The 11,799-nt window shown below is 40.8% G+C and overlaps 1 protein-coding gene and 1 pseudogene across 6 annotated transcripts in view; both read right to left on the bottom strand.

Moving 5' to 3' along the window:
* The window catches only part of vash2 (vasohibin 2), a 45,334-nt gene extending 39,479 nt beyond the window's left edge, over window positions 1-5,855 (bottom strand). Inside the window, exons 1-2 of one of the 5 annotated variants that reach the window (XM_086265035.1) lie at window positions 5,641-5,855; window positions 4,131-4,408 (exon numbers count right to left, since the gene is read on the bottom strand). In XM_086265035.1, coding sequence (XP_086121161.1) covers window positions 4,131-4,408; window positions 5,641-5,653 — 291 coding nt within the window. In that variant the 5' untranslated portion in view covers window positions 5,654-5,855. Of the gene's footprint in view, window positions 1-4,130; window positions 4,569-5,027; window positions 5,087-5,194; window positions 5,312-5,640 lie in introns of those variants that run through there. The other 4 variants (XM_086265032.1, XM_086265033.1, XM_086265034.1 and 1 more) reach the window with 4 other exon arrangements.
* A 1,076-nt stretch (window positions 5,856-6,931) lies between these two features.
* LOC147313085 (cytochrome P450 2K1-like) lies at window positions 6,932-11,264 on the bottom strand (annotated as a pseudogene). The gene is made up of 9 exons (XR_015125146.1): window positions 11,002-11,264; window positions 10,711-10,873; window positions 10,453-10,602; window positions 10,196-10,356; window positions 9,918-10,097; window positions 9,611-9,735; window positions 8,350-8,534; window positions 7,986-8,127; window positions 6,932-7,905 (listed from the first exon to the last, which is right to left on the bottom strand). The product of XR_015125146.1 is annotated as a cytochrome P450 2K1-like (transcript).
* Window positions 11,265-11,799: the final 535 nt, after the last annotated feature.

Consider the following 11,799-nt stretch of genomic DNA (forward strand, 5'->3'; position numbering starts at 1 on the left):
TCTCTTTGTTACCATCCGACTACACTTCTCCAGTCCGAACGACATTCCAATGTCATTGCTGTATAGCCTGGTAGTGTGGATCAGTGAATCGATGTCTCGTTCACTCTTGGCATACAGCTTGATGTCATCCATGTACAGGAGGTGGCTGACAACTGCTCCGTTCCGTAGTCGGTATCCGTAGCCAGTCTTGTTAATGATCTCACTGAGGGGGTTCAGGCCTATGCAGAACAGCAGTGGGGACAGAGCATCTCCTTGGTAGATCCCGCACTTGATGGTAACTTGTGCTATGGGCTTGGAGTTGGCCTCTAGTGTTGTACGCCACATCCCCATTGAGTTCCTGATGAAGGCTCTTAGGGTCCCATTGATCTTGTACAATTCTAGGCATTCCAGTATCCAGCTGTGGGGCATTGAGTCATAGGCCTTCTTGTAATCAATCCAGGCAGTGCACAGGTTGGTCAGTCTGGTCTTGCAGTCTCGGCTGATTGTTCTGTCTACCAGTAGCTGGTGTTTTGCACCTCTGGTATTCTTGCCAATTCCTTTCTGTGTCCCGCTCATGTATTGACCCATGTGCCTGTTCATCTTAGCCGATATGATGCCTGACAGGAGCTTCCATGTAGTACTGAGGCAGGTTATTGGTCGGTAGTTGGAGGGGACCGGTCCCTTCTTGGGGTCCTTGGGGATCAGGACCGTCCGGCCTTCAGTTAGCCATTCCGGGTGTCTTTCGTTAACTAGCAGCTGGTTCATTTGTGCTGCCAGACGCTCGTGGAGTGCAGTCAGCTTCTTCAGCCAGTAGGCGTGAACCATGTCGGGCCCTGGTGCTGTCCAACTCTTCATACTGGAGACCCTTTCTTGGATATCTGCCACTGTGATGGTTACTGGACCCTGTTCAGGGAGGTCGCTGTGGTCTGCCCTCAGATCCTCTAGCCACTGAGCATTGCCGTTATGGGTTGCATCCTTCTCCCATATGCTCTTCCAGTATTGCTCCGTCTCCAGCCTTGGTGGTGCTGTTCTCTTATTGTTCCCTTGCCACTGAGAGTACACCTTTGCTGGTTCTGTGGAGAACAGCTGGTTTATTCTCCTGCCTTCTATCTCTCTGGTGTACCTCCTCAAGCGGCTGGCCAAGGCTGTGAGTCTTTGCTTGGCAGTTTCCAAGGCCTCAGGTATGGACAACTTGCTGTATTTCTTAGGCACCTTATTTGTCGCACCTTTCTGCAACTCCGTTAGTTGGCTAACCTCCCTCCGTGCTACTTTGATCTTGCCCTCTAGCCTCCTTCTCCATGGAGGGTACTGCCCCTTGTGGCTGTTCAACTTGTAGCCAAGCATCTCACTGATCACTGCTGCCATATTGTAGATCAGCTTGTTAGTGTCGGTAATCGTGGTTGTAGGTATTGCCCGTAGTGCTGCATTAACATCATCTAGCAGACCTTCTGAGGGTACTTCACGTAATCTTGGTAACCGGCTACGGGGGATCCAGGTTTCAAGCTTGGCCATGATCCTATTTTTCAGGTCAGTTCCTCTCGCACTCAACGATCCTTCTCCTATCGCACTTGGGGCTATGTACCCAATCTCGGGTGGGGGTGATGATATCTCCCCCCTGACCTGGCGTCCTGACTCCTCCTTGCCGTAGCATTTGTGTTGTACCTCGTCAATCTCTAGCTGTGAGAGCAGTCCCTTCTTTCGAATGTTGGAACACTGAGCTACTAGTTGTTTCGCCCTCATTGTGGATGTTGGGTATCGAAGAATCCATAGGTCCCTCATCCTATTCATGTAGCCCCTTCCGCCGGGGTTACTTGCGTAGTAGCATTCCAACAACGCCCTGTTTATATATATATATATATAGTTATCTTTTTTGTCAGGTAAAGTTCAAATAGAGGTGGTTAAATTCATAACACAATGTATATATATATATATATATATATATATATATATATACACACATATACATACATATATATATATATATATATATATATATATATACATACATACACACACACACACACACATAAATAAAAATTCCCCACTTGCCCCTGGGGGCGGTCAATCCTTCAAGCTCAGGTCCTCTACCAGAGGCCTGGGAGCTTGTGGGTCCTGCGCAGTATCTTAGCTGTTCCTAGGACTGCGCTCTTCTGGACAGAGATCTCCGCTGTTGTTCCCGGGATCTGCTGGAGCCACTCTCCTAGCTTGGGAGTCATTGCACCTAGTGCTCCGATTACCACTGGGACCACCGACACCTTCACCCTCCACATCCTCTCGAGCTCTTCTCTGAGCCCTTGGTATTTCTCCAGCTTCTCGTGTTCCTTCTTCCTGATGTTGCTGTCATTCGGAACCGCTGCTTGGGTCTTAATGCCACTATAAGCATACCCTATTATTGTTATCGAAACAGTCTTCTAACAAACAAACAGGTTATGATAATAAGCCTGTGTGTGTGTGTGTGTGTGTGTGTGTGTGTGTGTGTGTGTGTGTGTGTGTGTGTGTGTACGCGTTTCAGAAGTGACACCGAGTCCCACTCAATGTGACAAATCCAAAATGCAGAACTAATTTCAACTGACAGGTATGATGGCTCAATTTAGCACTACTGTTGTCATGGTAATGCCATGCATTTGTCTGTGTGTACACCTGAGAGTGTGCATCCGAGAAACAACAGACTGTGAAAACAGGCTGACATCAACACCTAAGGCGACCATTATGCCAACGACTTGGAGATACACTATCTGATGCCCCGACTAACATTATAAAAACATAAATTCCTCATTAAAGTTGGAACAGTCACAGCAACAGGAAGGATAACACAGCTAGATAACAGTATTTTTTATAATGCAGTGACTCAGATACATGTATTTATTTAAAAAAAAATTCTTTGCAATGTTAACAAATGATCCATACAAGTGTAGATTCATCTAACTGCAACAATTAGTCAATTAAATGTAGTCAACTTTAATCACTGAATCTGTAAATAACAGTTTATACTCAGTGATGTGCCTGGTTATAGATAGGATATGTGAGAATTAAAATGTGTTTTAGCTAATCAGACGTGAGGATTTCATGTCATACAAGACAGAAAGTGAAAAACAATTAAAAAGCTTCACTTTGATTCATTAAGGAAATACCAAGCATACTAATCAATAATAAAAATGACGAGTAAGTGCATTGCAAGATAGGATATAATATAGAATATATACTATATATAATGCTTTTAAAATCCATCTGTTCGTTCAAAAAGCTCTTGATGATTTAATATATCTTGTGGCAGCCAAGTATGTTATGTAAGGACAGAGTTATGTCCCAACATGGCTATTCCACATACCCATCTCTAACCCAGGCAATCATATAGTCCCTACAAACTAGACAGCCTAGTACATTCAGCACATTCAGAAGATCTTTGAATTTCTTTGAGATGAGAAGATTCAAGGAACCTCAGAGGGCTCAGTGAAACCCTTCACAAAAAGTCCATTAACAGTGAAGAAAACCTTGGTGCACATCTAACTGTCATATTTTTACTACTACACACAGTGATGTCATTTGAAAAGCCCTCTGGCTCAACTGAGAAATATTACGCTATGGTGTTATGAGAAAGAAGGAAAATTAGCAGGAAAATTAGACAAAATAGTTCAACTGTCTTGTGCTATGCCAACCAGGTTTTCTTTTGCAACCCGGTTTATGCTGGAGTCTATCATAGTTGCTTCAGGCAAAAGAAAAACTGGGGTGCAGTGAACACCAAAATGCTGCCATAAACTCCATCTAAATGTAATGAAATAATAAAAAACTAGAGTCCATAAAGCACTAGGATCACACCTGTCTCAGAGCAAGTTACTTCTCAAATCATGATCAAACTTGGCCTTCATTTTGATGTAAGATGCATATCTGAACCCTTTCGTGTTGAAAGGCAGACATACAAACACCTGCTTTTGTAGGACATGCACACACACAAGGTAAAAACAATTCCAACCTTACTACTGTGGTGAGTAAAAATGGCATGCACTTCTGTAACACATAAACGATAGTAACAAATCAAAACAAACCAACAGATGTCTAAGCATAACATCTAGTTTAATTAATAAAGACATTTGTTGCAGTAGAGAATTTAAAAGCACTGAGAGATGGCCCAGTCCCTTGGCCAGCTGGCTTACCTTGGGAAGGTATGTAGCATTTTGTATCCTGTCCACCATCTCCTGTCCGTCAGGGTGCACGGCCGCCACATGGGACCACATCCTCTCCCAGGTGACACTCTCGATAGGAAAACCAGATCGATTAACGTAGAAAAGAACCCCTCCATCCTTCTCCTCTTCCTCCTCGGGGGATCTCGAGCTGTTCTTTGGGGGAGACAAAGAGGAGGACTCCTGGGTGCTGCAGCGGAGGAGACAGTGCGAGCTGGTGCTCTTGGACCGGCCATGCCTGCTCAGCTTGGCTGTAGAGGTGCCAGTCCGGTTTGGGGAGTTGGGTCCAGTCATTGGCCCCAGGAAGAAGTAGAGGAGGAGGAGGAAAAGTTAGGGCAGGCAATCTTCCTCCAGCTACAAGAGCTTCTTTTTGTTAGTGAGCAGTGCAAAGCACATGTTGATCTTCAAGGTCTAACGTGGTAATGGGGGAAAAAAAGGAAAAAGAAAACGCATTAACTCAACTATGCTTTTTAAAACGACAGTACATGTACATGACTGCCCAGCAAGGATCACTACAAAAAGTGTTTGTATAACACAGTGGGGATTTTTTCAGGTACTTTCCACTGAATTGTTACAAAAAAAAAAAATCAACGTTATCCGTATTTAAGAAAAGGGGTGATTGTGATAAAGAAGCCAAAAATGCAGCAACAGTCGACAATAAATGTACCAAAAACAATATATGCATAAATAATAACTTCTGATTCCAGAGTAGCTCAACAGCTGATAAAAAAAACCCCTCCGAGCATTAAAAATCAACATTAGCAGTCATATAAACTCATGAGTATGAAATACACAGTATTTATTTTGCAACGACACAATATAGCAATCTGCGGAATGAATTGATTAAATCTCACTAAAGTGTAACTTAACAGAGCAAAGGCAACTTAATGTCGACTTAAGTTTTTCTTTTGATTGAATCAGCTGAAATATCCCAACTGTTATCATCCTGACCGTATCGTGTTTTCCAGGAAGGCTTCTATTTCACATAAACAATCGGACTCCCGGTTGAAAAGGCATTAGATCTGAAAATCAGTCACCAAGGCGAGGTGTGTTCCATTCATAACAAAGCGGCGTTGTCCACCACAGGCTTTAAAGTCTTGTTTTGGTTCAAGGCTTTGTAACTTCACCTCTTCTGCTATATGTCAAGCTAGCACAAGCTAACATTTGCTAAGAAGGAATTAGAGCGCGATTCCTTTCAAAATAAAACCAGTACTTTGGTCAATCGTTCATAACAACTGATTACTGCGAATCACCAGAGAACACTCACAACTCCATCATTTGCTTGCCTGTAAGGCTTCTAAAACGTGTTAAAAGTAATTACGCACAGAACCGTAACGAAACAAATCATTTGTCTGTGGATATGTTTTTATTTTGATAGCGCCGTCCAGGAAGTTCCCCTCTACTGTTTTTGCTAGCTTTGCCGCTGTATCTCGGAACACTGCGGGGGCCGTTGCCTCCCACCACCACAATACGGGGAAATTACCTCGTCTCTGCATTTCTCTCTGTCAGCAGCCTGCAAGGAGCCTCGATATCAGCTACCTCCTCAGAAAATCCAATTTCATGGTGATAAAAACGCTTCTTTACCCTCTCATGTGATTAAATCATTGGGGATAAAACGGTCCTACTAGCGGCCACTGTTCTCCCGTATCTGTCCGTTGCTCGTATCCCCTACGGTTGCCACTGCTCAACAGCTTCTCATTGGTCGAGCTAACAAAGAGAGGCGGGTCAGAGAGTATTCGCTACCTTTTTTGGATCGGGTGGTGCCCTCTGATTGGTTAATTTTGATGGACGAAGAGGTCAACAAGTGATAGATCTGCAACAAATTGGATTTTCTTCCACTTGTTATAACTGTTGATTTGGAATATATTGTTTTAGGGGCTGGACGCTTTTTCTTAGTAAGAATGAGTTTAAATACATTGGAAGAAACCTAAGCAAATAGATAGACTACAGTCAAATTATTCTAATGGCATAAATTTATAACCACACACATCCCATAATATAGAGTTATCAGTTTTATTGTGATTTCCAACTGTCAATAATGAATGCATTTTTTTAAATAACAAAAAAAAATATTATTATTATTTTTTACTGATGTTACAATTATATGTGAAACATACTAGAAACAAAGTAGACACGTGAAAACCTCCCACCTAGCATTAGATGTGTGGCACAATAATATACAGGACCTGTTGGGTTTTTTTAAATAAAAATTGTCATATTATGTGTGATATTTTTGTGGCACTCGACGCAGCAATATGAATAATGGGCTGCTACATTTGCAGTAGTAACGTAACTTGACTTAGAACGCCACCTTATGGACAAATTGTTTGTTACAGCACACAAACAATTTGGCACACCTTAGTCGTTTTCTCTTTTATAAGAATGGCTTCTTGACAACCACCTTCCACTGTCAGCACGTCTGATGCCACTTCAGCAAACACCAGATGAATGAACTGAAGGTCTAGATCCATCTCTCTGCACTATTGCTAAGGAGCACTTTTGACAAGACAAGAAAGTGTTGCTTTTTGGAAGCAAAATATACAGAAATCAGAGGTGGCTCAAGACTTCTGCACAGTACTATATGGATGTCGCCTCCCATATAGTACTGACTCCCTAAACATGGTGGATTGTAGAATAGTGTAAAATTATTCCACACCTATTTGGCTTGATTTACTCATAAAAAGACTCCATTTTGACATATAAGGAAAATCATCAGAGGGCCAGTAGCATTACAGTTACATTAAAGATTAAATGGGAAACAGGTCTGTATGAAAGTTCTTTGTGTTTTATATTCCAGCTGGTCAAACATAGACACTTAGAAGACTTGCTGAGAAGACTGGTGGAGTGAGGAAGGAAATGATGTGTGAGGTGTATTCATTTTAATATTTCAACTTTATTGTGGAGAAAATGAAGAAAATATTAAGTCTTCATGAACAAGAGAGAGATTAACATGTGCTTGTGCAACATTTTTAAGTTACAGTGAACATGTTGAGCAAAACAATCAACCAACTTATGAAAAAACTCATTGGAGACTCCATTTCCAGGAGAAAATGCTCACTTAGGCTATGTTCAAACTGCAGGTCTTAATGCTCAATACCGATTTTTTGATCTAATCTGATTTTTTTTTGTCTGCTTGTTCACACTACAAATAAAATGTGACAGCAAACGCGCTCTAGTGTGAACCCTCAAAGCGGCCCACATGCGCATACGAAAGTGACCCAGGTCGGATTTGAAAATATCAGATTTGTGCTGTTCAAACTGTCATACCATGATCGTATATGGGTTGCATAGGGTCAAAAAAGTCGCATTTGATGCACTTTCGCCTGCAATGTGAACGTAGCCTTAGATTCATGTGATGGAGCTGTACAAAAAGCTTAAATTTAAAGGATCGATATCAAACCTATGGCCCAGAGGTCAGTTCTGGCTTTGCAAACTCTTAAATTTCCAAAGAAGCCTTTACCTAATCCATTTTTTTCCCAGAATCTATTACGATTACTTGTACGTCATGAAATAATAACGTGATTCAGAGAAGACTGGTTCAGCGTTCAAATACAGTTTCCTTACATACGGGAAATAGCTCATAGTTTATGAGGCAAAGGGCTGAGAGTAAAACCCACAGCTGGAGTCAGATCTAATTCATCCTCTGAAACTCCAGGTGCAGGGGTGAAACGAAAATGCTGAAGGAGAGTGGTGAAGAAGAGGAAGAGCTCCATCCTGGCCAGACTCTCTCCGAGGCAAATCCTGCGACCTGTAAGAGACAATTGAAGAATAACTTCAGCTGTCCTGTCAGCAGATGTAACCTAAACAGAGATGGCTGAGCTCACAAACCTGCAGAAAATGGAATGAAGGCATCTCGCTTAGCAAACTTTTTCTCGTTGTCCAGGAAGTGAGCAGGATAAAAGCTGTGTGGTCTCTCCCACTCCTTGGGATCATGCAGGACAGATGTCAAGAGAGGAAACACCGTGGTTCCCTGCACAAATTACAATACACAGGCTGCTAAAACCTTTCCCCACCTTGTATTTACATGTATTTTATCTGCATTTATGTTTTCCTACCTGCACTACCAAACCATCACCCTTTACACATAATTATCATAAAGAAACAATCCACAATGCAGTTATATTTTGTTGCACTTGATGGCTTAGTGCAGGCCAGGTTTTTTAAAAGCGGTAGGTGTGTTATGCAGTCTTACCTTCTTGATAGAGTGACCCTGAAAAATGATGTCTTCGGTGGTTTTGTGAGGAATTCCAGTGGGAACAATGCTGCTCAGTCTCTGTATCTCATGGATGACGGCGTCAGTGAAGGGCAGGCTTTTCCTGTCTGCAACCTGCACCTGTCGATCTCCTATGACTCTCGTCAGCTCCTCCTGGACCTCATCTGGTGTATAAAAGTAACAATAATTAAATTTCATCCCTATTAGAATCACTCAAACACTCCATTTTACAGTGTTTTCACAGAAATCTATGCAATCTTGTAAAAAAAATTAAGTGCACGCCAGTTGAAGTAATAGTTCTTTTTAAATTATTTTATCAGTCTCTCACATTGGTGTAGAGAAATTTTGGCCCACTCTTCTTTACAGTGCTGCTTTAGTTCATTGAGGTTTGCAGACATTCAGTCAGGCATGGCTCTGTTAATGTCTTGTCACAGCATTTCATTTGAGTTTATGTCTGGACTTCGACTGGGCCATTGCAGCACCTTGATTGTTATCTTTTTCAGCCATTCTTTTGGAGAGCCCAGTTTAGGCCAATCTGGGACAGATCCTCTGACATTTGCTATAAAATACTTATGATCATTACAGAGTTACCCAAGGTACCCAAGTCCTGTGACTGGAAAAATCAACTGCAAATCATCACTCCTTTAGCACTGTGTGTGAGTTTGTCTGAGGTGTTTGTGCTGACATACTGTGTTGGATTTGTGCTTGATGTGGTACTTTTGCATTATGATAAAACATTTCTAGTTTTGTCTTGTCAGTCAACAGGATGTTGTCTCAGAAGTCTATGCTTTCTTTTGGCAACTATTTTAAACAAGCCGTACCTGTTCTGTCTTTTTTTAATTGTAGAACTGCAGAATTGTACTAGAATAAACTGGTTTTTAATTTGGGGTGCATTTACTGGAACTTCCACTCCAGGGAAGAATGAAGCCCTCAGGTGTGTGTTAGTCCACACCTGAAGGCTTCAGTCTAACAAACTATAAAAAATCTGTCTTCATTCAGTTGCTCACACTTGCTAAAGATCAACTAATCGTGCTTTTGATTAGCACCTTATTGATTGGCTGCTACTCCTAAATCCCATGAAGGGAATAATTTGTGTTTCACAGGACTAAAAATAGAGTACTTTGAAAACGTGATTTTTCACACGGCTATAAATGAAGGTGACATTATTTATTTGATTTTGTTTTTGTGACAGTGATTTGATTTCATTAGCACATTGAAGTTAAATTTTTAGGCTCCTCACCCTGAATCTTTGGATATTTGGCCATAAGCAGAAGTCCCCATCTCAGTGTAGTTGATGTTGTCTCAGTTCATTACTGTCATCAAAAGGTTATCATCATGGAAATGACTGTTGGTAATCCCAGATTCCTTCAGACATGCAACAATAAAATGCCAGTAAATCTAATTCCCTTAAAACTGACAAAATGTGTACTTTGTTCTTACTAGGACACAGCATATTTGTTTAGTTAAGCAGGAATGTGCACAGCTTCACCCTGAGCTTCAGTTAATAATTTCAGACTACAAACTTGACAAGTGACAGAGATGCCAACCTCCAGAGTTTGCTTGCGGAGCAGAAAGGCATCCACAAAGCCTCTGCACATCTGTGGGTTCAGAGTCTCTTTTAAATGACTGAAGATGCCAAGGTTTTGTTTGCTACTGGTAGCAGACATTTCGAGCAGTTCCTTCCTGGCACCAATCCAACTCAACAGCGCTGGACACATGTTGTACATCTGTCAAAAATTATATAACCACCAGTAACTAGAATAATATTTTGTTATTTGCAACAACTGATGCTTTATGTGCTTATGAAAGTAACTATAGAAATGACCTGTACTGAAGGAGAACCCAAAAGTTTAGCACCTCTGCTCATTCGATCTACCAGAGATGTAAACTCTGGATCATTATATTCAAATCTGCTTCCATAGACAATGGAGCAGATAATATTAGAGACTGCATATGATAATCTTTGGTTTGTATCAAAAGCTTCTCCTGTGACAAGACAAGTGAAAGGAGTGAAAAACAAATAACAGTCAAATTAATCTTCATCAACCTTCATTAATTTTTTTTAACATAAACAAATCTTACCTTTGAATTTCTTAAAAACCTCAATGAGGTATTGACATTCTTCAATTATTTTGTCCTCACATGCTCTCTTGCCCATCCCAAAGTCTCTCAGGTTAGTCAGTGCAAAGCGCCTCATTTCCTTCCATGAATCACCGTTGGACCACACAACCCCTGTAATGAAGTGTGTATAGAGTTTAAATAACAATAATTTAAGACACATAATGTGGTTATGCCCATTTTTTATTTTATTTATTTATTTATTTATTTATTTATTTTTACCATTTCCATGGTTCATTTGATGCACAATTAGAATTGGATCTCTGTCTCCAAACACTTCATCATAGTCAACAAGTGCCTCCTTCACTGTCTTGTATCCTGCCAGCACCACCACTTTTTGGGGTCCAAGATAGACAGTAAAGACTGATCCATATTTCTTGGACAGCTAAGAAGGGCAGAATATGTTGATATTTTGACACACATTAGAGAGACCCTGGAAGTTGTAAGAGCTGCATGGAAAGCTGAATTTATAAGTCAGCCTAAAAGAAAAGCAGCCCAATAGCTTTACCTCACCTCCAATAATGTTTTGTAGGGTCTTTTCAGGTTCATCTGAAGCAAGTTCCCAAACAAGGGAAGTGGTCTGGGTCCTGGGGGATCCTGGGTACTAAAGCTAGCAGAGGAGATTAAATAGATGAGCAGGAGGACCGTCAGAGCCCCCAACAAGAAGGTAGAACTGAAGGCCTGAAGAAAAACATTTAATATCCCCATGGTTTTCAAGTAAAATATACACTCTGTTACTTGCACTGAAAACTCAGTGACTGTGAAAGACACTGCACAGGGATAAACAGTGCAAACAGTGTTCTGTGGTTATGAATGAGTAAATGATTAATGTTGCAGTTAGTACTTTGGTCTGTGTCAATATTATATTTTCAGGATGAAAAATAAATAAAATAAATAAAACACGTATAAATGTGTGTACCTGATATCAACACAGTTATTTGTGTAAACACTTTAAAGTGCAGCATTTTTTTTACTATATTTTAACATTATTTGAAACTGAAGCTCATTTTTTTGTATTGACTTTTAGAGTTGAATATATGATAAATGTAAAGAGCATTTATATTTAATGCTTTTATATAAGACTTCCAAACCGGAAGTATGTCATAAATCAGAAAGTACGGTAAATAACTTTTTATCCAACCTAAGTGAGTGTAGGATAAAACGGGTAACCAAGCAGTTTTGGCCAAAGTGACTGGGTAGCAAAGCAGGTTTCCTAACAACAAGGGCAGCAGGTAAATAAAGTGGCAATATCTAAGAGAAGCAATAAGGTTGGAGAAACCTGCATTCAGCTAAGACTGAAGAAGTCACTTG

This window comes from Aulonocara sp. 'chitande type north' Nkhata Bay, linkage group LG15 (assembly GCF_057382095.1).
Source record: "Aulonocara sp. 'chitande type north' Nkhata Bay isolate Kocher_YH1m ecotype deep benthic linkage group LG15, A_spYH_male_GT1.1, whole genome shotgun sequence".
Taxonomy (NCBI): domain Eukaryota; kingdom Metazoa; phylum Chordata; class Actinopteri; order Cichliformes; family Cichlidae; genus Aulonocara; species Aulonocara sp. 'chitande type north' Nkhata Bay.